We start from the raw sequence: 25,355 nt of genomic DNA, 5'->3' as shown, positions 1-25,355 counted from the left end.
CGGTGGGAGAAAGAAAAGGGCGGCGATCTTAATGTCCCACTTGGCATCCAGTCTAACTATGTTTTAAATATTTTTTAAAATTCTTTAGTTTTAAATTTTTTTTATATGTTTTTAAATTTTTTGATATATTAATATTAAAAATAATTTTTTAAATATATATATATATATATATATATATATTATTTTAATATATTTTTAAATAAAAAAATAATTTTTATTATAATTTTAAACAGTACCTCATGTGTAAGGTTGGGCACGACAAAAATGGTTACCTCAACTCTTTTAATTTACTGTGAGGAGAGAATGATGTGGAGAAATATGAATAATTAGTTTTGTAGTTATTTTTTTTAGTTAAAAAATAAATATATAAATTTTTTAATATATTTTTATACATATAAAAAATATTAATCATGATTCATCTTTATTTAATTATTTAAATTGATATTTGATTAAAAAATAACTAAAATTAAAATATTTAATTTCACAATATAAGTTATGTATAATTATTTATTTAATTAAATGATTATTTTTATGAATAAAATATAAAAAAAATCTCAAACAAAAGTGAAATAAATAAAACTATAAAACAATTTAATAATAAATAATCAAACTAAAAAAATGAAAATTTGAGTAAGCCCGGGTGAAACCGACAACCTTGCTTCCATGGGCACATGAGTTGAGATTACAGTAGTCAACTGTCAATGCAACACTACCAAATGCAACCCCCTTTCCAGAGTGTACGGACTGCTTCTAGTAACAAAGAGTGTGCTAGCTTGCATAACGATAACGATGTAATATTTGTTTTATTATTATTATTAATATGAATATTAATTTTATAAAATTTTAAATTAATATTTATATAAATTTTTACTGATCCTGAAAAAATTCAAACTCATGACTATTAAGAAGTAAATCCAAAATCTAACCAACTAAATTATTTTTCATGGTTAATATTTACATTATTTGATATTACGTAACTTGTTTGATTTGTTGAACTTGATTAAGATAAATATTATAAATAATATTGAATAAAAAATTAAATAAATAAATATTATAGGTTGGATATAAGTGGAGATTTTTAAAAATTATTTAACCCATATAATTTATTTAGATAGTGAGTAATTCTAATATTCATGTAAATATATCTTTATTCTTCTATTTTCATTGTTTTTTTATATGTATCATTTTTTTATCTCATGTTTGAATATATCATTTTTTTTTATGTTTATTGCTAACTATATGTTTGGGATACAGTGAAACACATTGCAATATCAATTATAAACACATAATTATATGCTTTTGAAAGTTTTTTTTTAATTGTTCAATGAATAAAAGAATTTATATGCTTTAACTATGAATATCTATAATATCCATAAAATTTTTTTAACTCAATTCAATATATTTAATCCATTGAAGTTTATTTTTTTTAACAAATTAAATTTATAAAATATCATAAATTCAATTATAGTTACTAATGACCCATGAACACCCCTAATTTTGTTTTATTTAAATAAGTATTTGGAATGGTGTATGAAAAAAAAAAGCACAAATTTAACTACTCTTATAGTATGTCTTTTTAAAAATATTTTTTTGTTTAAAAATGTATGAAAGTATTTTTTTCTATTTATTTATTTATGCTATTAACACATTAAAATTATAAAAAACCATTTAAAATATCAATTTAATAACTTTTCAAATCAAATATACTTTAAAAATGTAATCAATCACATTTACAAACACAAAATAAACAGCTTACAAGATAACCATGTACCAGTGGTGCCTCTTTTTTTTTTTTCCTCGGTTTCTGGTTGTCACTTTCACCGGAGAAAATGTAAAAAGAAAAAATTCGTGTGGTGTAATAATGTTTTCCTTGCAATTAACTGGAAAAAATATATATATATATATATATATATAGAAATCATTTCGAACATGTGATCTCAGATGCATTATTAATGAATCTTTCACTTTCAATGCATATGATGACAGATGGTACTATGGGGTGGCAGTGCTGTCTGAATCAGCTTCGAGGCCAAGCTGGCAGCTGCTGTGGTAAAAAAACTGAACGGTTTAAGATGATAAGTTCAAATGGAGAAGATCTTGATCGTTGGACAGCCAGCCTCCTGCGGAGGCATCCTTACCCATGGCCTACCGTGAAAGCGTTGTCGTCACGTTGACTTCTTGTTTTTCTCCTGAGAAGTTTACACGTGGTAAAAATTGAGTTTTTTTCCATAGCACAACGGTTTTTTCCCTCTAAATTAACACATTTATTTTAAAAAAAGCATTAAGGAAGGCCACCATCAGAGCTTATGGGAAGTCACACGCACTGTATAAAGTTGACCGAATGCTCACATGCTAACACATGTGTCACACACGCTAGATATAAAAAAAAGTTTTGGCAGGTGTTGTTTTTAGCTAGACGCAAAAATATAAAATAAAAATCAAAATAATGGCAGGTTCCACGTGAAATACTTGCGTGAGTGACTGTGCTGTTTTAGTTTGAATTTTTTTTTCAACTGTTCTAAATTGAGAAATATTATTTTTTTATTGTGTTAATTTAGAAAAAAATATAAATTTAATTTAAAGTTCTATTTGTTTCAGTTAACTCTCGTATTCTTTATTATTATCCCAACTAACCCTTATAATATTCCCTTTTACTCTAACACCCCCGTCTCCAATATTTTTATAAAAAAAGGAAACAAAAGAAGAAAGAAAGATAAAAAAAACCCAATGTAAATAGGTTTGGAAAGTTAGTTTTTATGGTATTTGCAATACATTATGTCTTTTCAATTAAAAATATATTAAAATAATTTTTTTATATTTTATTTTTTATACCAACACATCAATTCATTAAAAAATACCTAAAAAATATTATTTAATGTTTTTTAGATGAAAAATAATTTAAAAAACACTTTAAATAATAGATTATAACGCATAAACAAACACCCACTGAGTAATTAACAAACTTACAAGAGAACCGTGTTTCGTTAGTGTTTAAAAGAAGCTAAAACTCCTTAAAAAAATATTATTCACCCAAACTTAAGATTATTGTTCATTAAAAAATATAATGACAGTGGTGCTTTTCCCACAAAAAATATCTAAACTAGTAGTTGTGAGTAGTTTGGTCTTTACACATGGTTAATCAGTCATTATTATCTAGCTCGGGAGTAGAAAAATCTTTTCTTATTTTAAAAATACGATAAAATGATCAACATATCTTTAAAATTTAAAAAGAAAATCAAAAGTGACTCTTAGGGACACATTTTTCTTTTCACTTTGATTTTTTCATTATAATCAAGTGGGCTAGAGGGCACTTTAATATTTTAATAAATATAAAACACTGTTAAAAAATAAAAAATGATTAACACATATGTCAAAGGCACCTCCACCTTTATGGTGCCATGTATGACGGTTTTTGCCTGCCAAAAACTATATTCCATTGTTTCACTAGATGTTGCACAGTGTTCTATTTTTTACGAGGTGACGTGTGTAATTAAGGTGGCATAGTTCACCATGAACGAATTTTTTTATTTTCCTTTCGTTTTTCTCTCTCATTCTATTAAAAATCACGCTAGCCCTTGCAAAATTTTGGAGTTGTTAATGATGTTTTGAGATTTCAAAATCAGAAAATTTTGATTTTTTATTATTGATTATTTTGTAAAATTTATATTTATTTTCAATTACACCTTTTAATCCTGAATTTTTATTTATTATTGTTCTCAATATGACATTTATTTTTTTGATCATTTTTTTTTAATTGATTTTTCTTTTCAATTTTACAATTCATTTAAAAATTTATTTTTATTTTAATTTTTATCCTTGTTTTTTTATTGCTTTTTTTTTCGGTCGTTTTGTTAATTTAATGTTTCTTTTCCATCTTAGCCTTCCATGAAAAATCAAAATTATTTTTTATTTTCATTTTGATTCTCATTACTTTAATTACTATCATTTTGTTTTGGAGTTTTTTGTATGGTTGATTTTTTTTCAATTTATCCTTTAATATTTGATTGGTAGAAAATTAGGCATTTTGTTTTTTATAGATGGGGTGCTTTTAGTCTAATGACTTGATTCATAAAATTGAAAAGTTTACCCGGGTTAATATTTTTTTGTTTTTTATGTATTTTCTTAAGATTATCACTTGACAATGTTTTTTTTTTTTAAGAAAAGGGCTTTGAGGTTTTTTTTTTTTTTTGAGTTGTCCCGATCTCATGACCTGAAATGCGAATTTGATGGGTTAACACAGGTTAGCTTGACTCTTATTATACAAGTTACATCTTTGTTATGTTAAACCGAGTTTAATAGTATTGTTTTTTTTCCACCTCATTTTATTTTTTAGTATTTAATAAAATGTGAATTGAACTACATTATTTTTCTCTTTTTTTTTTTCAGGTTATCATGATTATATATATTAAAACTAATCCATCTATTATCATTGTATATTTTTTCTATCATCAACTTAAAACAGAAACCAATTTATTTACTGAATCGAGTTTACAACCCTAGTTGTAAATTTTTTTTTATATATAAAAAAATAAATTGACAATATATCACGGGTCCACAGGGGTCCACAACTAGTTCATCGCTATACGGGCTATGCATTCCTCTCAAGCTAACCATCCATGATCTATCCATGGGCATTCCCAATCCGATGAACAACAAAACCAAATAAACAATAAAAAGAAAAATAACAAAACCAAATATATTGTAAAAAAATCCAAATATCTGTGCAATGATACACAGGTTAAGTAAGAAAATAAAATAAATAAAAGAAAAAGATCCTTTAAAATATTTTGTGTCTATAAACATTCATTAAATTCACTTGAATATTATTTTGAGAATTTCTTAGCCTTATAGTTTTCTAACTAGATTATTATCCATGTTGCTGTGGGGATACAAAGAAAAAAAAACTATTGAAAAAAGACATTGATAAAAAAAATCAAAGAAGAAAATAAAAAAATAATAATAATTATTTAAATAAATAATTATTTGTAAGAAGATATACAGGAAAACTCCCTTATTTTTTAGTTTATGGGCTTAAACATGTCCCTCGTTTAGTTTTTTAAAGCGTGTTTGATAGTGTGGTTGCGAGTGTTTTTCAACTAATTTTTAGTGTCAAAATACATGCCAATAATTTTTTTTATTTTTTAAAAATTATTTTTGATATTTGCACATCAAAACGATATAAAATATATAAATTATATTAAATTTTAACAAAAAAAATTAAATTTTTTAAAAACACAGTTACAACAGCATTCCCAAACTAGCCTTTAAGAGGCTGGCCTCCCCGACTGCAGCCTATCCAACTTCCTTGCACTGGCCCTTTGGATATTAGCAGGAACCCGACCCAAAAGAACAATCCAGTAAGGTCGGGCGCAGGTTTTTCTGCAGTGGAGCCTGTCGAGGTCCCCGATGTTCAATGATTCAATTAAATTGAATCCTGTGGGTCTAATAAGAGCAATTAAGTCCTTGATATCTTGGCTTCTGTCAATCTCTCTCCTCTCCACTTGCTAGAAATCTCTATTAAATTCAAAATTATCAGTTTCAAAAGAACACATGGAAGCTTGGTTGAATTTCCATCAAAGTTTGTTAACTTTAATGAAAATTGGCAATGAAATTTGAGGTTTCAATTTGAAGTTCGTTAACTTTAATATTACATTTTACGAGAGAAAAGGGATCAATGCGACTCCATCATTAAACCTTACGGGCCTCCATTGATAAGAAAGAAAACCCGCGACCGCATTAAAATGAGCAAAATGAGGGCGCTGTTTAGGGACAAGGTACAAAAAAACGTTTCACAAAAGTTTATTTATTTTTATTTAAAATTATTTTTTAATTATTTTTTATCATTTTAATTTATTAATGTTGAAAATAATTTTTTTAATATATTGTTTTTTTAAAATACTTTTAAAAAACAAGACATTCCGGCACCCTTGAAATCACGTGATATTCTGTGTGGAACCCTCGAAATCACGTGATATGAATAAAGGAATAAATAAATAAAGGAAGGGAAGCGGTTTTCGCGGTTTTTGCTTGCATTAAGATTCCCTCCATCCCCCAAACGGCCAAACTGTCTCTCCAAGTCAAAATCAAATAAATCCGGGTTATCTCTCGTTTAGTCAGATGCAGCAGCAGCAGCAGAAGTGGGGGAATATATACTTAAAATCGTTCTCTCCAGGCAAACACACGCCCACACACGTTGACGTCGTCTCCATTCTACTCCTCACACCTGGCTTTCTTTCTGAAAGGACAACATATTCTCTTGCTTGGCTTTTAAGTTTTCTCTCCCTCTTTCTTCGAACCAATATATATATATATATTCCAAATGCTTTCCTTTTCCTTTTTATCTGAAGAGAATCTCAAGGCTGCAACTGCAAGGTAAAAACTAAAAAGATTAGAGAAGGAGTCTTTCTAGGCTCTCACTTCATTTTTTTTATTAATTTCTTTTGAAGAAGTAATTTGGAACCCTAATTACTCTGTGTATTAATTGCGTGATCGATCACCTTGAATTTGATTGATTTCAGTTTGTTTGACGGTTTTTGTTTTTGTTTTCCTTGTATAGTTATAGGGTTGGGTCCAATTCTGACACGATGAATTTCGGTTTGAGGATGGTATCGGAACCTGATCAAGCCCCAATCCATTCAATCACCTTGTTTGTGGCACTCCTTTGTGCTTGCATTCTGATTGGTCATCTTCTCGAGAAGCATCGATGGATTAACGAGTCCATTACTGCCCTTGCCATTGTCAGTCCCCCCCCCCCCCCCCCCAACACCTCTTTCGTGCTCTCTCTCTCTATCACGTAGTTAGTTAGTTGGTCGTAATTTGACTGATCTATTTTGTTATCTGGGGTTTACAGGGTCTCTGTACTGGCACTTTGATCTTGCTAACTACTCAAGGAAGAAGCTCACACATTTTGTTGTTTGATGAACAACTTTTCTTTATATATCTTCTCCCACCCATCATCTTCAATGCTGGGTAAGTGCTTGATATTCATTCAATTTATCTCTCTTTTTTTGGTGAGCTGACAAGTGGATGGTTTGATGCATGTACCAGTTTTCAGGTGAAAAAGAAGCAGTTTTTCCGAAACTTTATGACAATTATGCTGTTTGGCGCTGTCGGAACTTTAATTTCCTTTACCATCATATCACTAGGTATTTTATTTTTCAAACATCCTATTATTTTTTTACGAAATTCTTGATAAATTAAAGTTTATAGCATCTGAGAATATCAATGTTACATTGTTTCAACTTTGAAATGGCTTGGTCAACTAACTTGCTTAGCTTCACAAGAGCAAGTACGATGGTTGCTCAGCTGCTTTATTCTATCAGTATCCAGCGGCTGTATTATTCAACAATCTTTTATTTTTTAAAATTGTTTCCAAGTAATTTTGGGCCGAATGTTAGTTCTTTGGAGTGTAATTATGAGTTACTTGCTTAATTGGAATCATTGCTGCTTGTATTGCAATAGGAGGCATTATGTGTAGGTGAAGGATATGTAGTTGATCAATTCATTAATTTTCATTGTGTGATCAAACTTATAACAAAAAATTTAGATATTTCTTTGCCTGAAATCAAGTAGTGGTGGTTGTTAATCACTTCATCCTTGGGCTGTTTACTACTAATTCAGAGGATGTTTGTGGTTTATTTTGGTTATAACTTCTGGACTGTTGATTCAGGTACAGCGCAGTTATTCAAGAAATTGGATATTGGTTTCTTGGACACGGTGGATTATCTAGGTATTAGCTCTCTTAACTTGATTGTTTATTTTTTCTCCTGATATAGATGTTCTTTTATGATGAATTCACTGAAGGAGGAGCAAACAAAAAACTTCATCCTATTTTAAGTTGTAGAATTACATTTACATGGAGCATTTATGTCTCAAGAGTGTTTTCTAGATCATAATATGTTGTCTTGATTCACTACTATCCCTATGTGAAAGGTTCTCTTAAGCATGAAAACTTAATGCACTTCCATCCTATGTTGCTTAGTAGAGTATAAATTAATATCTTCTGCTATATTTTTCTTAAGATTACTTTCACCCCCCTCTTTTTAGGCTTGGGAGCAATCTTTTCAGCCACGGATTCTGTTTGCACCTTGCAGGTATAAATACCCCCTTTTTTTCTCGAAATTTTATCAAAATTCGATGAACATTCTTTGCTGAGTTTTATATCTGATGCGGTAGGTGCTTGATCAAGAAGAGACACCTTTACTGTACAGTCTAGTCTTTGGGGAAGGAGTGGTAAATGATGCCACGTCCGTTGTGCTTTTCAATGCAATCCTGCGGTTTGACCTCTCACACATCACCTCGAGCAGTGCCATACACTTGCTTGGCAATTTCTTCTATTTGTTTGGCGCAAGCACGGCGCTAGGGATAGCAGTGAGCCTCTCTCCCTCTCACATGCTTATGTTTGAATGGATGTTTAATGTCATTTTATCTGTATTTCCTCATTTCTGTTTATTTTGGGGGTGATAATTTGCGTTTATTTCATCAAATTTGCTGGCAAAAATTCTCTACTGATGAAGCATGCCACTTCAGGTTTTACTTTTTCTCGTATGTTTCTGGTCACCATTAGCTTACCTGACTATAATCATATCAGCACTATAAGAAGGTAGGGGTTCATAATTTGAAAATCTGCTAAGCAGTTGATAAAGCCTGCTTGCTTAATCCCTAGGATGGAGTATCTTCAGAGAGCATATTATTATTATTTTTTTCCAAATAATAATGTCTCATTTGAAGCTATCCTCACAACATTTTTACTATTTTTTTATACATCTTGAATCACATGGGAAGCATATGCTGGCATGCTTGTAAAACTCTAATATCTTCCAACACTTGTGTTTCTTAAACTCTCAGGTTGGATTAATAAGTGCTTATATCATAAAGAAGTTGTACTTTGGCAGGTATTTAGAGGCTAGTGATTATACTTTTTCTTGATTTGCTGTTTAATTGCAGTCTTCCACAATTTTATCACAAGGCCTTGGCCCTACTGGATTCTCTCCAGAATCTAACAGGGAATCTCATTCTTTTGTCCTCCCTTAACTGTTGAATCTCATGTCTTCCCATATGGAACATGTGATAGGACTATTATCAAAGAAGGATATTCCATTTTGTCCTATGAAAATAAATTACCTAATTATCTGACATTTCAGGCACTCTACTGATCGTGAAGTTGCTCTGATGATTCTTATGGCGTATCTTTCATATATTATGGCTGAAGTAAGATTCCTATTAAGCTATGGAAATCCTTTTCTAGTTTGTTGAAAACATCATTCTTAACATTAATTGTATACAATTTTAAGTTCTAATGAAGGTGTTGGCAACTTATTTGTTGTCCAGTTGTTCAATTTAAGTGGCATTCTCACCGTCTTCTTTTGCGGTATCTTGATGTCACACTACACCTGGCATAATGTGTCTGAAAGTTCAAGAGTCACTACCAAGTATGTTTAATTTTGTAAAGAATTCCCCTGGACATTGAAATCCATCCTGATTCGTTTTATTATATTCTTCTTGGTCGCCACTCATAGTTGTCCTGTTACTCTATCAAATTCTTATTGCTACTTGTTACTGCAGACATGCTTTTGCAACAATGTCGTTTATCTCAGAAATTTTCATCTTCCTATATGTTGGTATGGATGCCTTGGACATTGAGAAGTGGAAAATTGTGAGCAAGAGGTAATTTCAAAAGTCTACTTATGGATAGTTCCTTGAGTCTCTTTCTTATCTTCATGCTTTACCCATTTTGCCTCTCCCTTTGTTTTAAAAAACTTCAATTATTATTATTATTATTTGGATAAGATTTGTCTTATGTTCATCATTTGAGATTTCAATTTGCTCATGCAAATAGCATGTGCTTTGTTTGTTTCTGATTTTGCACTGATTTTTCAGTCCTGGGAAGTCAATTGGTGTGAGTTCAATTCTTCTTGGGCTAGTTCTGGTTGGAAGAGCAGCTTCCATATTTCCGCTATGCTTCATATCCAATTTGACAAAGAAGTCCCAGAGTGATAAAATTGGGTTCAAGCAGCAGGTAGGTAATTTTTCATCTTGTTATTGCCAGTTTCTTAATCCCTGCAGTTTACTGAGTTGTTGATTTTACTCAAAACAGATTGTAATATGGTGGGCTGGGCTTATGCGAGGAGCTGTATCTATGGCACTTGCTTATAATCAGGTAAATTTAAGGCGAGATTTATGAGTTTAGAATGTTCATAATTCCAGAAAGGTAGTTATAAGATGACTTGTCCAGAAGATGCACAAACAGACTGATTTTTTCCTTCTAGAGTGAGTGAAATGCTGATATTTTAAGGCTACGTTTGTCTACGCTGTTCAAAGTGTTTGGCTTGATGCCTTTTCAAGCCAAATGCAGTTTGATACGCAGCATTACTGCATACACAAATGGTCACTAAATGGGAAAAACAAAAGCAGCTGAGAGTTTTCTCTTGCTCCACTAATTTGTTTGCTAACTGAATTTCTCAATCACGCGGTAAGATAATCTAACTGGCATGCTGCAGTGATTGCCTGCTCTTCCTTATGCGGGGATGCTTTTGCATTCCATTACTGTAATAACATAGTTAAGTTATGCAGAGAGGGACATTATTAGTTTAGATGGTGTTTCCCTATAATCTATTTGGTATTATTGTGTGTTTGCAGTTCACTAGGTCAGGGCATACACAACTACAAGAAAATGCTATCATGATCACCAGCACCATAACTGTCGTTCTCTTTAGTACTGTGGTAAGAGACCTCATACCTCTATGTTAAAAAAGTTCATATATCTTTTTTTGAACTTTATCCTCTCTAGCTATATTCATCCTATTTATATGGATTTTCAACAATGCCCGGCTGGTCTTTGGCAATACAATTTACTGGGCCCTTCGTCCATTATTTATAGCTCCCTGTAGCATTTGATTGCTAAGATAAGAAATGATCCTTTGCATGCTGGGAATTTACCTGTGGAGATATGGAATCACTTTTTACCTGGCTGTTTGCATGTTTTCAATTGATTGCATATACATGGTTTACCTTTCTTTGTCTTTAGTAAGAGATTTGAACACATGAGAGGGTAATGCCATAGAATCCACCCACTCCACTCTTAAATTGGAATATCTCCATCATTGAGAACTTCTACTTTGTGTTCCATAGATAAATTACTCACTCAATCATTTTTGGGTATCATATTTTCTGCACATGCATGATGCCACTCCCTAGTAGATATCAAACTGTTCAGTTACTGCTGCCTAGGCAGGACTGACTCCTAATACACTTCTAGTTAAAGGCTTAAAGCTTAACGGAAGCCAGGTCCCTGTCTAACACACAAAGCCAGATCAAGTTGTCAGTTTCCCTCATTAAAAAACTGCAGTTATACCATAGATCCAGTCAACATTGTGCTGCAAAAATTTGATTCATGCGAAACAATTCTTCCCTGTGATTCATTTTGTAATTTGAAGTTAATTGGCCATTTCAGGTATTTGGATTATTGACCAAGCCTCTTATAAGCTTCTTGTTGCCAAGGAAACACACAATGTTGCCTTCAGATTTGACAAATCTAAAGCTTCTGAATCTTCCTCTTCTTGCCAACGGACAAGATTCAGAATCTGACATGAATGGTGATCATATTCCCCGTCCAGTGAGTCTACGCATGCTCCTGACCACACCAAGTCATACTGTCCATCACTTTTGGCGGAAATTTGATGATTCCTTTATGCGTCCTGTATTTGGTGGAAGGGGATTTACAGCACATGTCCATGACTCACCGCCCGAAAGGATTATTCATTGATGGAAACTACTTACTAGTAGATGAAGAAGGGTATATAAATCATAGATCTTGGATATAGAAATGTATAAATTGCGGTTGGTTCATCTTTATGTAGATGAAGAAGAGAAAACAGTTGACTCTTTACTTTGCACACAAGGCTTTACTTCACAATGATGAGTGGGCGTGATGGTAAAATATGCATGTACGATATCATAAGCGTGTATATAATGAGAGTAGCTATCATCCACTGCTCTTTGTAATCCTTGGATTTCAAAACAATTGGATTCAATTCCATTTATATGTATGTTTGCAAGATTTTGCTCTGGAATTAATTCTATAGCCATTGAAATGGACGAATTCTGGATAAGAGCGGATCACAGTACCAATAGTGTGATTTTTGAATTTGATTATTTTCCCTTTACATTAGGCATTATATATAATAACAAAAAAAAAATGAAAAACTTTCACAAATTCAACTCCACTCGTTAAGATTTATACCATACAAGTGAATTACCATCGAATCAATTTTAATTCAACCTTGTGTAAATTCAACTTTGTTTAAATTGATATGAATTAGCTATGATTTCATGCAACTCATGATGTGATTATATAAATTATGGTTTGCATTGAATTTTAGGATTAATTGTCATAATTAAGAATCTTGTTAATTTATATTTGAATTGATGCAATTAGGTATGACCACATGCAATTGATTATACAAATAACATCATTTAGGTTGAAATTAGATAATTTATGGTTTGCATTGAATTTTAGAATTATTTGTTATAATTGAATATTTTGTTTGAATTACTATAATTTAGGTTTGGATTCATGCAATTATGTATGATTTTGAATATTTTCTATTCTACAATGGAAGTATATGCTTAGATCAAACGGCATATGGAGGCAAATTGTAAGCTTGTTTTTATATTACATGAAATTGCCAATAACATGATAATTATATTCACAATGTCACCTTATAAATAATATATTGAATATGTTTACTTGTTTTACAAGAACACAATAAGATGTATTATAAAAAACATGAGTTCATGAATTTAGACAACTATATAAAGTTGTTCGTCATGCAGGCGAGTTTCTATTATATTACTTGCCTATAACATTTCAAGTTGGATCATGATTTTTTTTATACACTAATTAAGCGATAGAGGTGTAAAGCTTACACGTTCCATCTTTGAGTTGGTAAAATAAATCATAAATTGCAAAATGTAATTGTTCTTCTTAGCTTGCTAATTGAAGGTTGAACAATTATTAGGGGGAGTTTCCGAATAAGTTTGAGTTATACGAACACATACTAGGACAATCCCTCTTAACATGTTTAAGGAGGACTTTTTGTAGTTGAATTGGCTTGAGCAAGCTTTCTTTGTTCTATTGGAAAAAGGTTGATGACGAGAACCTGCGCAAGAATATTAGAGCGAAAGAATTGATGCAATTATATATTTATGAATTTCATTTAATAATGAGATGTTGCACAAATATGCTCGAGCATACATCCTGTATATGTTTGGCAACATGCTTTTTATGAATTTTAGTAAAACTTGTATGCCATTGTTTTATCTACCACTAGTAGAAGACTTTGACACCATTCCCTTGTATAATCAGAGATCTAACACGTTCTTGCATGTTTAAACATGAATCTATGTAATGCAAGCATGAAAAAGGTAAAATAAGTCAAAGGATGTTTGCTGCTTTTACATGTTAATCAATTAAACAATAATTTTTGTATAATAAAAATGTTTAAAAAGGTTACTAATCATTTGCATGTTTTTTATACAACTATGGTATTGGAAGCATCTTCACTTATAGTGTCTTTGATTTGAGTGCAAATATGACATGTATATTCAGATTTATGGGTAAAACCACAACTCTTATTAATCTTAATAAAATAATATGTAGTTAATAATAATTACATCAAACTAAAAATAATTTTATCAAACTTGTTAATAAGTTTATGAGTTTTTAATGTTAGGTGCCGTAGAAGTAGGTTATTTAGAAATAATCCAACTCAAGTTTTGTCATTTTATTGCAGCAAGTTGGATAGACAACAAACTAGTCAAGTATGTGTCACCAAAGTTTTTTTGTAATTAAATTTGAGGTTTAATTGTTTTTTATGTTAAAATATGGTTAATAAAATTGCATTGTTGATATTGTAATAGGTTATATAGACACCTTATTTTAAAGAACAATAGAGTTGAGAAGCCAATACTAATATTTGTAGTCTCGAAGATGATGATCATGCTCATTATCATTCATCTCATTGGTTTGACATTTGCTGCAATGCACTTGACATGTTTGGAGAGATATTATATCTATAGAATACCGTGTAAGAGGATGAGGTCACTTAAACACATGGAAGTTGTGCTATTGATGAAGTCAACCCATCCACTTGTGGTAGAAAACATAGATAAAGTAGGATATATGTAGATAATATAAATATATTATGTTATTTTTTAATGATGAATTTGTATTTTTTATTTCTTGTATTTTATTAAAATTTTATAATTATTTTGGATTTGTCAAGTTGAGATTTTAATATTGTTGATCATATTATGAATGCTTAAATTTATTTTGGATTAGTAGAATTTAAAATAAAAAAAATTTATAGGTGAACATGTGAATGAAGACAATAAGTTGGTTAGATTTTCAAATCATGTATTTATAGGTCTTCAAATGGAACATTGTTATGTTACGTTATTACCAATACCAATTATTGTTATGCAAGTTAATTTTTGTTGTTATGATAATCAAATTAAAGGAAAAATAATAATTGAACTTTTACATATTTTCATTGTCCCGTGAAGCAACAAATCTAGTTTGATGTAGTAAATGACGAAAAACATCATCAAATTAAATCACAATGAAGTAATTAACAAACTAAGCTAAACTAAAAATCTCAAAGGGACAACTAATTAAATTACTAGGGTTATTAAGTAATTTCAATATCAATTTGATCCAATCAAAATCAAATAAGTTATCCTTCGACTTTACTCTTTCAATCAAATAGTCAATGATGCTTTTTTAATATTTTTTCTAGAAAATAGTTTTTATTATAATAAATGAACAAAAAGAACATTAAATCACTATAAAAAAACATTAATGTTATTTTTGTGATTTTTTTTAAAAAATAACTTGCCCAAACTACTTGTTTAATTCTCTTTTACATCCTTTGCATCGAAAAGATATATAACATAACTTGAGGTCTTTTTTTTTAATATATACTTCCACATTTATGTATTTGTATGTTGACATTTGCACCACTATATATAAGATTATTGTTGGTGTGAGTAATTGTTATTTTTGTGTTCTTCTAGTTTGGGAGTTTATTATTTTTATTTGCTAGATTGATAAAAGTTTAATGGATTAATAACAATTTGTATAATTGGTTTATCATTTATGGTTAGGGGTTTGGATTTAGGGTTAAGAGTTGGTAATTTGGATTTAAAATTGGTGATTAGGTTTAGGGATTAAATGTTTGATGTTTTAGGATTAATGTTTATGGTTAAGGATTAGAAATTAGGGTTTTGAAGATTTAAAATAAATGTTTAACGTTTGGTTTGATGTGAGGGTGTTGTTTGGGGCTAAAGTATAATGTTTTTTTAGTTAAAGTCATGGTTCTCAAACATAACTTTAAAATGTATATTATTTTGCTAAGATTTTCTTGATGCATGCTATTTTACCAATATATATATATATATATATATATATATATTAACAAAATATATAGGGTGTGAGAAAAATATTATAGCTCTGGATTGTAATAATAAATTGATGGTTTTCCTTCACCAAATCATCCTAGAAGACTAAGCTCAGGGGTAAAATGATTTTTTCCATGTAATTCATTTATCATTTTCATTTTTAATGGGGTTACAAAGGTATTTTTACTTTTCTAGAACACTAAAATACCTTCATTTCCTTTTAAAGCAAAAATAAGATAATTGGTTGCTAGAGTTTTTTTTTTTTGAGATTTTATTTTTTTAGTACAATAAAATTACTAACTCATCCTTGAAATGAAATTTAACTTGGGCCTACTTTGGGAGCATCTCTAGATTTTCAAGTTGGCTTTTACGTTATAACCAAATTAGTAGAAAGTTAAATTGGTATTCTTGCATCAATTAGAAATTATTAATTTTTCAAAACTATCAAGTATGTGACATGCACATTGTTGTGTGTTGAAGGTCGCCACAATTTGACGATTCATATGACATTCTTCAGTTGTGAAAAATTATTATCTTCTGTGTCATTAGATTCCCCAGTGTTCTTTTTCTCTATCAGTGGCGCATGTTTGGTGTTTTTGGACGGATTCCAGCCGAAGCTATTTTCTTTTGTTTTCTCTTTTAAAATTCATGTCTGGTAATTAAAACTTTAAGGTGGTCTCCTTTATTGAAGATATTTGAGTATCAATCTTCATTCTTTATCTCTTATTTCTTTTATAAGCTTTCAATTGTTTTCAATTCTATTATTTAATCGAAATAATTAGTTTGTTATTTTTTTTAAATCTGGTCCTCACTTTTTGGGTGGTTTTTTTTTAATTCTTTTGTAAAGTTTATTTTTCTTTTCAATTTAGCGCTTTAATCGATAAAACTTCACTTTCTCAAATTTTTCTTCAAATTTGATAATCATTCTTTTGATTATTATTTTATGTTTTTAATTCTTTTTTGTGATTTAATATTTTTTTAATTTCATCATTTAACATTTAATTTTTTAAAGATTTGAGCTTCATGGTTTTTACAGGTTTGATGTTTCTAATCAAATGGTTTGGATCATAAGTTTTATGAACATACACAAGTTTTTTTTTTATGGATTTATTTTCTTTTTCAATTTCATTACTCAACGTTGATTTTTTTTTTAAAAAAAAAGCTTCATGGTTTTCTTCATTTTTTTTTTATAGGGTTATTCATATCTCATGACATGGCTCATGGATTTGGTGGGTCAACTCAATTAAGCTCGCCCCCCCCCTTTTCCTTTTAGTTGCCTTTTTTTTTCTTTAGGATAATTTTGTGTTATTTTTTTAATTTTATCATTCAACATTTGATTTGTTGAGAATTGACCTTCGTGGTTTTTTTATATTTGGTTCTTCCAATCAAATGGTCTGGGGCATGTGTTTTATAAGCCAACAAGGGTCGTCATCTTTTTTTTTTTGGGCTTATTTTTTTCTGTCATCTCATAATTCGACATTGGGTTTTTTAAAAATCTAGTTTCGTGATTTTCTCTATTTTTTTTATTGAGTTATCCTGATCTCATAATTTAACCTGTAGATTTGACGAGTTTATAGGCTTAGGTCTTACTTTTTTCCCTTACAATTGCTATTTTTTTTTTATCATTTCATATGTTAGATTTTATTTTTTTAATTTTACTTTTGTTGAGAATTGAGGTTCGAGATTTATTTTTTAAAAATTGTTATTTTTGATCAAATGACCTGGATCACGAGTTTAATGAGTTAATATAACTTGATAATTCTTTTTACTTATTTTTTTTTCCTTTTACCATTTGAAAATATTTTTTAAGAGATAGGTACTCTTTTGTTGGAATAATATTTTTTTAAAAAAACAATTATCCGACCGACCAGATGCAGAGTGAAGGCGAGATAACAAAGGTAGATGCGTGCACGAGGTGCTAAGAAGCGATATAAGAGGTGAACTCAGATTAGGACTCTAATTTATGAAGCTACCAAGATGGGCTTTCTATCTTGCGAAAAAAGAAAGAAAGATTTCGACCGTTACTCACACATGCGGCCCCCACTAGGGGTGTTTATGCACTCTACAGTCCGCACCGGTCCACGGTCATGCATGTAACCATGTACAAATAAGGTCCGAATTCAAAGCATTGAAATCCCCGTTTAGGCCTTGATTTATGAGCCAGCAAGGAGAGGTTGCGCGTGGTTGGCTTGCCTAGTTTCGTACTTTCACTCCTGAATCCCCTCCCTCTACGGGTGCCGGTTGCCCTTGCCTCAAAACCTGATGTATTATTATTATATATACCCGGAGAATACTACAAGGAGACAAATAAGATTTATTAAAAAATAAATAAATAACTGGAGGAGAAAAGCATTTAATTTAAACAACAACTCTGTCTCATCTAGTGTTAGACACTGCTACTACTACTGCAGAGAGGGAAGGTTTGGGGGTGCAGCATAGCATAGACGACGAGAGAGAGACGATCGAGTTCGCGTACGGATTCTCTCATCTCGGTATTTTTCTTATCATCCTCTGACTGTATCTATATCACATAACTTTGCTTGTTCCTGTGAGCATTGGGAAGTTTGTGCTTCTTCAGTGCTTAACTTATCATACTCTATTTTCTTTTTATTATTATAGATTGATTTAGCATGAGTAGTATTTTGCTCCGATTTCAAGAAAGAACAAAGAAAATAATTGTTCGGCTTCTGTTTGATCTTCTATTTATTACGCCCCCACCTGACCTCACCTGGGAAGGCAGGAAGGGACATGTGTTATTTTGTTTGGCCTTAACATATAGCCTAGTCTGATGTGCTGGAGCAGATTTGCGGTGTGCTGTGCTGTGCGTGTATCGTATCTGTGTAATGGTTTTGAATTTTCGGCAACTTTTATTTGGCGTTCAAATTTTGAAACATCCTTCGTTGTTTTCACCGTTTGAAATGACTAAAGTAGCCCCCTCCCTCACCATCCAATTAACTAATGTAAATATTGTTTAGGTTCAATTTTCCTGCTGGGATCAAAATTACTGATTTTTATTTTTATAGTGGGGTATTAATTTAATATTAGGTGAAGAAGAAGGTAGAGATGATGATGAACAAGGAAACATCACACTGGTGGTGGTTTGACATTCACCATACCTCAAGTGGCTCTCCATGGCTACAATCTACTCTTGCTGGTAAAACCCCCCTGTTAGCCTCCCATCTGTTTATTTATTTTTGCGTTTTCTTTCCTTTTTTTTTCTAGATTATATAGTAGTAACTGTTTTCTTGTATGTGTGTGTGATGTCAAAGTTACAGTAATTGCTTTTTTATTCTCTTAATAGTATTGACTACAAGGTAAATGGATTAGTACACAAATTTTGATACCTTATCGAGGTAGATTACTTCAATGGATGAAATTACGCATTTTTCTGATATGACAATTCCTAGGTTGAAAAAAATAATGAAAGGATCAGTACAAGAAAAGTGTTGCATTTGGGCGGGTCAAACTATGGATTCTTTGAGAACTTCAGAGTGAAAGAATCAAGAATTAATTGTCATCATACTAGTTAGGGTTGTGGGGACAATTTATATTGACAATAAAGGTTGCTCTGTGTGGACCACCATGTGGGGTTAGAGGGAGGGTGGGTCCAATTACTTAACCCTCGGAATTTCTTCCTTCTTCTTTTGTGTTATTTGAAAGGAGCATCGAGACTTACTGGGCCCATATATTAAAGGGATAGTTCTAATTTATCAGGTCCATGTTTTGGTAGCCAAAGTTTGTATTTAGTTGTAGGTTTAAGATAGTATGAAAGAGTGGACTACCGAAAAAAAAAGTTATCAGAGATACTATAAGTTTTAGAATTACTGATTTGCTTGACAGTTCATTTGCTTTGGAGCCTTTTTTTCACCCGTGAACATAGTGGAAGCGGGAATTTTTAGATTTTATTTTCATATCTCCAAGACTGCACTTGCTAGCTGAATATTAATCGATAATGTTATGAATATTCAACACAATTCAAAGCAAAAAAAGGGGCAGACATTGGAGGGGTCCTCAGCCATTTAAAAACTGATAGGATAGATGGGATAAAATGGGTATCGGGAACGAATTATGATAGATATGGAGTAACTTTGAGTTAATATGGATCATGTGTTATCTTCATGGCACTGATTTTGAGAAATGGTCTACAGTCCAGGAACCAGGATGTGATGGTTTTAAGGGTTTGTAATTGTCTCCGAGCGAGACTGCTTGGGTGGATCAATTATGGTATATGGCCCTCAATACAGAGGACGTAGCCTGAAAGTCCACCAACTACACTCATTATCTTTGTTTATTTTGAGGGAATGGCTTTGAGAAGTATGCTCATCATTTTTAAGGTTCTAAAAATGATTATCAGTTGATTATTTGTTGAAGTAAAGCGATCTTTATGAAGCACAAATCGCAGATTCTTAAAATTTTTTGGAAAGTAGGTAGGGCCATAGACTCTCTTTTCTTGTTTTCTCTATTTTCCTTTTCCTGCATAGGCCCCCGTCATAACTCATCAATGCCCCCTTTTCTTTTTCTTTACTTCTAAACCCACCTGAGATTTTAATGGCACTACATCGAGTTGAGCTTAACTAGCTAGTTAAAGTAATTACTAGTTGCAATTCTCTGTGATAAGTTGGTTGGTGACTGCTCAGGGCCCTACTCTTTCCGAGTTCTTGATCTCTTGCAATGCAACATTTTGTGTTAATAAATACCTAGGATTAGGCATTTTGCCTTTGAGCATCCCGGGATTGGATCTTTTACAATTTGCCAGTGTTTGAGATTTATTAATTTACTAGATATTGCCTTAATTAATAGTGTCTTAATTTGTACTTCTGATGAGATGGTAAATTTATGGTATTAAAGATCTTTTATCTGCTTTGGCAGAGCTAGACAGGAAGACAAAGTCAATGCTGAAACTGATAGAAGCGGATGCAGATTCTTTTGCTCAACGTGCAGAGATGTATTACAAGAAACGGCCAGAGCTAATTAGCATGGTTGAAGATTTTTATAAGGCACATCGCTTGTTAGCCGAGCGATATGATCAACTTAAGTCTGACTCTGGAAACCGCCTCCTGGCAACATTTGGGTCACCATTTTCAACCAAGCACCGACCGGAGAAGTTAATGAGCGTGAAGACAGATCAAACCTATGATAGCCACTCCGAGATCTGTGACTCTGAGGACTCTGCTGGGTCTGAAGTAGATGACCCTGAACAAGATGAAATTCAAGTTGTTGAAGAATTGGAAGAAATTGAGACTCCTGAAGGAAAGGAAGAAACCCACGTTGAGGACTCTGCTGACTCTGAAGTAGATGACCTTGAGCAAGATCAAATTCAAGTTGGTGAAGAATTGGAAGAAATTGAGACTCCTGAAGCAAAGAAAGAAACCCTTGTTGATGATGGAATGAAACATGTTGAAGTTTGCATCAGGTACAATGCTGAAGTGACGAAGTTGAAGGAAGAAATAGAAAGGCTCGAGGAACAGAAGAGGATTTACAGGGACTATCTTTTGCAGAAAGACGCAGAGGGGAGAGAACAAAAGAAAGAAATTCAAGTCCAAGAAGGAATAAGAGAAGCTGAAATTTCAAGGGTTGTGTACAATGCTGAAATGATGAAGTTGAGGGAAGAAATAGAAAGGCTTAGGCGAGAGAGGACAGTTAATAAGGATCATCCTTTGCAGAAACTTGAAGAGAAGAGGGAAGAAAAGAAAGAAACTCAAGTCAATGAAGGAATCAAAGAAGTTGAATTTTCAAGTGTTTTCTACGATGTTGAAGTGGTGAGGATGAGGGAAGAAATAGAAGTTCTCGGAGAAGAGAACAGGATTTACAAGGAGCATCTTTTGCAGAAAGATGAAGAGAAGAGGGAAGTAATAAGACAGCTCAGTTTCGCAGTTGAAGTGTTGAAGCTAGAGAATGTGAAGCTGAGGAAGTACGTAGCTAACCAAAACAGAAGCCATTTCACCTTCGAGAAGCTGAAGGATGTATTTCGTGGGAAGCTTTTTAATGGATCTTCAAAGTCTCAGAGTAGTGTCCTAGCTCTCTAGATGTGGATTTTCGACGGTAAGTAGCGTAGTTTGTAAACACAGTTTATATCTATCTAGAATAGGTTGTAATATCAGGTGCATAATTACCCTCGAAGTCAACCTAGGAAAATTACTATAGTGTTGTGTTCATTATGGCATTGCTCTAATCTTATTTTATTGTATACTGTTTCACAATTTTAGGAAAGTTATCGTAATGTTATTCAATCAAATCATCCTTAATCTTTAGTTTTATAAGGTGAAAAGGATATTAAGTAAATGGAAAAATAGAATATGCAGCCTAACAACATTAATGCCATTGCCATACACTTTCACTCACCTCGACAAAGCATATAATATACACACTAGCGCATAAAAAAGAAGAAATGTCCACACATAAAAACAGAAAGTGGAACCACTACCAACAATAATTGAGCTGCCACCAAGAGAACCTCACACACCAGAAAGCTGCGTTGAGCATAACACCAGCAAACCAAGAAAAAAAGCTAAATTTAAAGGTCCTGATGAAGTTGTAGAAACTGAAGAAGAGGCTGGCAAAGACCCGGATGGTGAAATTGAAAATCTTGCAGGCCCAGGAGCTAGTATGTCACCTGGATTTGGAGGGCTTCGGCTCGAAGGAATGGTTGGTAGGGATGACTCAGTTGGAGAAGGCGCTCCAGCTCCAGGAGTTGGGAGCAAAGGTTCGATATCTGGCGATAAAGTTGGGGGAGAGGATAAGGGAGCAACGGGCAAAAACGCAGGTGCTGCTGATATAGTAGAGATTCGTGCGTGTATTTGAGATGCCAAAGCTGGTGGTGAAAAAAGGGCCATAAAGACAGTGGACATTGCCAGGAATGTTGAGCAAAAGGAAGCCATTGAATGATTACGAAATCAATACACCTATTATTAGCTTCAATAAATGTGTCTAAAGAAGAGAATGGAGGGCAAAGGGAGAAAAGGTGTTGTTATAGGAGAACGTGAGGAGGGTCGCCCATGGTTAAGGCTCAAAAGCTATCTGGTGAGGTGGGGACTGTGTGCTAGGTGTCAAAAGGCTATTGGGACCCCATTTGACATTACAGCTCTGCATTTTTGCTAAGGGACAAAGGTTGATGTGCAAGAATTAACTGGATCACATGAAAGGTGGGTGTCTTTTATCCCTTTCTGGTCTGAGAAATTCTTTTTAACTCACAAGAGATTTTTAGAGTCAACTCGTGAGAAATTCCTGAAATTCCGCTGCTCAGTTCTAAGAGATTTTTTTTCTTGAACTGGGCCTGCCATAATCAACACCGTATGTCCATATCCAATGACTAGAACGACCTTCCACAAACAGGAACTAAATGCAAATCGTTTACAGGCAGGCATTTTCAGCAGGAAAAAGGAAGAGGGAGAAGGCAAGTAGACAGTAGTCTGCTCAATGGCGTAAAAGATTCGTACCCAGTTGGGTAATTAGGGAATCATCACAGGAATATCTTGTCAATGATTAAACAGGCGGAAGCCTCCTGGTTTCACTGCAAGATTAATGATTTGGCCATGATCTTGATTTGTCTCTTGTTTTAATTATAAGGAATACTCGACTGGAGTGGAAGATGAGATGGACCCCACACCACCCAGATTATTATTTTATTGAAGAGTCCTCCTAGATTATTTACTTGTGTTGTGTCTTTCTAATCCCACGCTCAAAATTAAGTTCTTTCCTTTAACATCCATTTCCCACACCATTAACTTCAATGAAAATGGAGAAATATATTACACGTTAAATAATAATTCGTTGTAAAATCACGAAACCTAATTGTTCTTGAAAAATTACCCTGGCTCTAGATCTATATTGACATTGTTTATTGTATCAATGTAATAATCACTTTGTTTTACCATTCGAAAAATTTAAACCTAACTCTCCAGAACATTGCAATCTTTTTACATTGTTTATTATTATTTTTAAATTGCCTAAAAACAAATATATATATTTTTATCTTAATTGTATAACGAAATGATTAAAATATCATTAGAAATAAAAAAAACTAAACTTAATATCAAGGTATATTTTTGTATTTTTACAATAGTTTTTTTGTTATTATAATTTAAATTGAGAGACAAATTGATATTTGTATAAATATAAAAAATTAAAAAATTAAAATGCACAGTGAAATGATAAAAAATATTCTTAGAAACAAATATTTTAAACCTTGAGACAAGAGGTTTTTTTTATTTTTCACAATGGTTTTTTTTGTAATTACAAAGTTAGTTTATGAACAATTTCATATTTAGCTAAATAAAAAAAAAAACAAAAAAGAACATGTACGTGGGAGGTGTCCATGTCCTTCAAGCGATATGTGTGGCGCCTCTTAGGGTCCAAAAATGTCCTTCAGCCTTGTTGTTGGAAGGGTCATCATACTCTCTTTCTGTTTGTGTGGCGTGTATCACCGATGTTGGTTCGGTTTGATGTTAGTGGATATTTATTTTTCTTATTCTCTTTCTCATCCCCCGAAAATTATAACTTAACGCTCTTGGTTGTTGGTATTTCAATTTTAGTCATTATTTTTTTGATTTGTAATTTTTTATCTTGACATTTTTGTAGAAATTTTATTTATTTTCAATTTCATTTTTGAATTTCAATTTACCAAATATTATATTCTCCAATGTGATCCTTATTCTTTGGATTTTTTTTTCTTGGCTCTTTTGTAAAAGTTTTAATGGTTTTTAATTTTCTCTTTCAATTTAAATTGATGGTATTATGTTTTTCAATTTAGTCTTCATTATTTTGGTTTCTAATTTTTTTCTCAATTCTTTTATAAAAGTTATTATTCTTTTCAATTTCACTTTTATTACAACATTGTTTTTATTTTTTATGTTAATTTTGATCCTCATTCTTTTTAAGTGTTTTTATTCTTTTACCAAATAGATTTTTTTTCAATCTTACCTTTCAATTAAATAAAATTTTTATAAATCCTCATTCTTTTAATTTCTAGTTTTTTAAAATTCTTTTGTATAATTGAATATTTTTCAATATATGATTGATTGGAAACCAAACTTCATGATTTTTCAATTACATTCTTCAATATATGATTGATTGAAAATTGAATTTCATGATTTTTTTTCAAATTGGTGCTTCGGGTTTAATAATTCGGGTTACGTGTTTGAAAAGTTAATATGATTTTTTTAAAAAAAAAACTTTATAATTCTTTTTATTTTTTTATTAGGTTATTCTAATCACATGATTTATGCCTCAAATTTAGTGAGATATCCTAGATTGACTTAACTCTAATTAACTCTAATCAGCGTAGTTACAAGTTTATCATAATCAATTTTTTTTTTTAATCTCATTTCAGACCTAAATGTCATTTTATATAAAAATAAATAAAATAATTCAACCTGCAGCAAACGAATCACGGACATCAAGTTTAGTTTTAGTAAATTTGAAAGAAAAAATAGCCGTGCTTTATTTAAGGGCCAGCAATAGCATAGCAAAATATGGTAAGGCGATGGTGGTCAGGCGAGGCCAGGCCAGGCCGAGGAAAGTGGCAGATGATGCCACAGGCCAGTATTAAAATTGACAGATCACCACACCATAATGATTTTTGGACTATTTTAAAGTTTATGCTCTCAATTGCAGCAACCTTCCAACTTTTATTTAATAAGACTAAACATTCGGTAATTTCAGAGTGGTTGCAATTTGGATCAATACGGCGTCTGCTGGGACTGGACGGCGGACCATGCATCCTTCCATTTGGCGACAAGAAATAAAATTCTTACACCATTGGTTCCGGGAGAGCCTAGGTGTCATGAAACTACTGTTTAAGATGTATTGTGATTTCGTGGTTACTTGATCAAGGGGTAAGATAAAAACCAGGGATACCATGGCTCAAATCTCACCTCCTACACACACACACACACACA

At 31.9% G+C, this 25,355-nt stretch overlaps 2 protein-coding genes across 2 annotated transcripts; both read left to right on the top strand.

Annotated features, from left to right (window-relative positions):
* Nucleotides 1-6,051: 6,051 nt before the first annotated feature.
* Nucleotides 6,052-12,071, top strand: LOC133681495 (sodium/hydrogen exchanger 1-like). Its single transcript, XM_062104543.1, has 15 exons — nt 6,052-6,372; nt 6,557-6,737; nt 6,851-6,969; nt 7,048-7,145; nt 7,670-7,729; nt 8,047-8,093; nt 8,176-8,370; nt 8,848-8,894; nt 9,144-9,210; nt 9,331-9,431; nt 9,565-9,666; nt 9,880-10,018; nt 10,097-10,159; nt 10,639-10,722; nt 11,453-12,071. The coding sequence occupies exons 1-15, from the start codon at nt 6,320-6,322 to the stop codon at nt 11,762-11,764; spliced, it is 1,668 nt and encodes a 555-aa protein (XP_061960527.1). The 5' UTR covers nt 6,052-6,319; the 3' UTR covers nt 11,765-12,071.
* Nucleotides 12,072-17,795: 5,724 nt separating this feature from the next.
* LOC133681350 (protein NETWORKED 3C) lies at nt 17,796-23,109 on the top strand. The gene is made up of 3 exons (XM_062104383.1): nt 17,796-17,951; nt 18,505-18,613; nt 20,329-23,109. The coding sequence occupies exons 2-3, from the start codon at nt 18,523-18,525 to the stop codon at nt 21,483-21,485; spliced, it is 1,248 nt and encodes a 415-aa protein (XP_061960367.1). The 5' UTR covers nt 17,796-17,951; nt 18,505-18,522; the 3' UTR covers nt 21,486-23,109.
* Nucleotides 23,110-25,355: the final 2,246 nt, after the last annotated feature.

This window comes from Populus nigra, chromosome 2 (assembly GCF_951802175.1).
Source record: "Populus nigra chromosome 2, ddPopNigr1.1, whole genome shotgun sequence".
Lineage (NCBI taxonomy): Eukaryota > Viridiplantae > Streptophyta > Magnoliopsida > Malpighiales > Salicaceae > Populus > Populus nigra.
Note: the sequence above shows the minus strand (reverse complement) of the source record. Positions and strands in the feature narration are given on the sequence as shown.

Coding starts and splice junctions, on each gene's coding strand:
- LOC133681495 (XM_062104543.1), top strand. CDS start 6,320: ATGCTTTCCTTTTCCTTTTTATCTGAAGAGAATCTCAAGGCTGCAACT. Junction 6,970..7,047: donor CCCATCATCTTCAATGCTGG/GTAAGTGCTTGA, acceptor TGCATGTACCAG/TTTTCAGGTGAAAAAGAAGC. Junction 10,723..11,452: donor TCGTTCTCTTTAGTACTGTG/GTAAGAGACCTC, acceptor TGGCCATTTCAG/GTATTTGGATTATTGACCAA.
- LOC133681350 (XM_062104383.1), top strand. CDS start 18,523: ATGATGATGAACAAGGAAACATCACACTGGTGGTGGTTTGACATTCAC. Junction 18,614..20,328: donor GCTACAATCTACTCTTGCTG/GTAAAACCCCCC, acceptor CTGCTTTGGCAG/AGCTAGACAGGAAGACAAAG.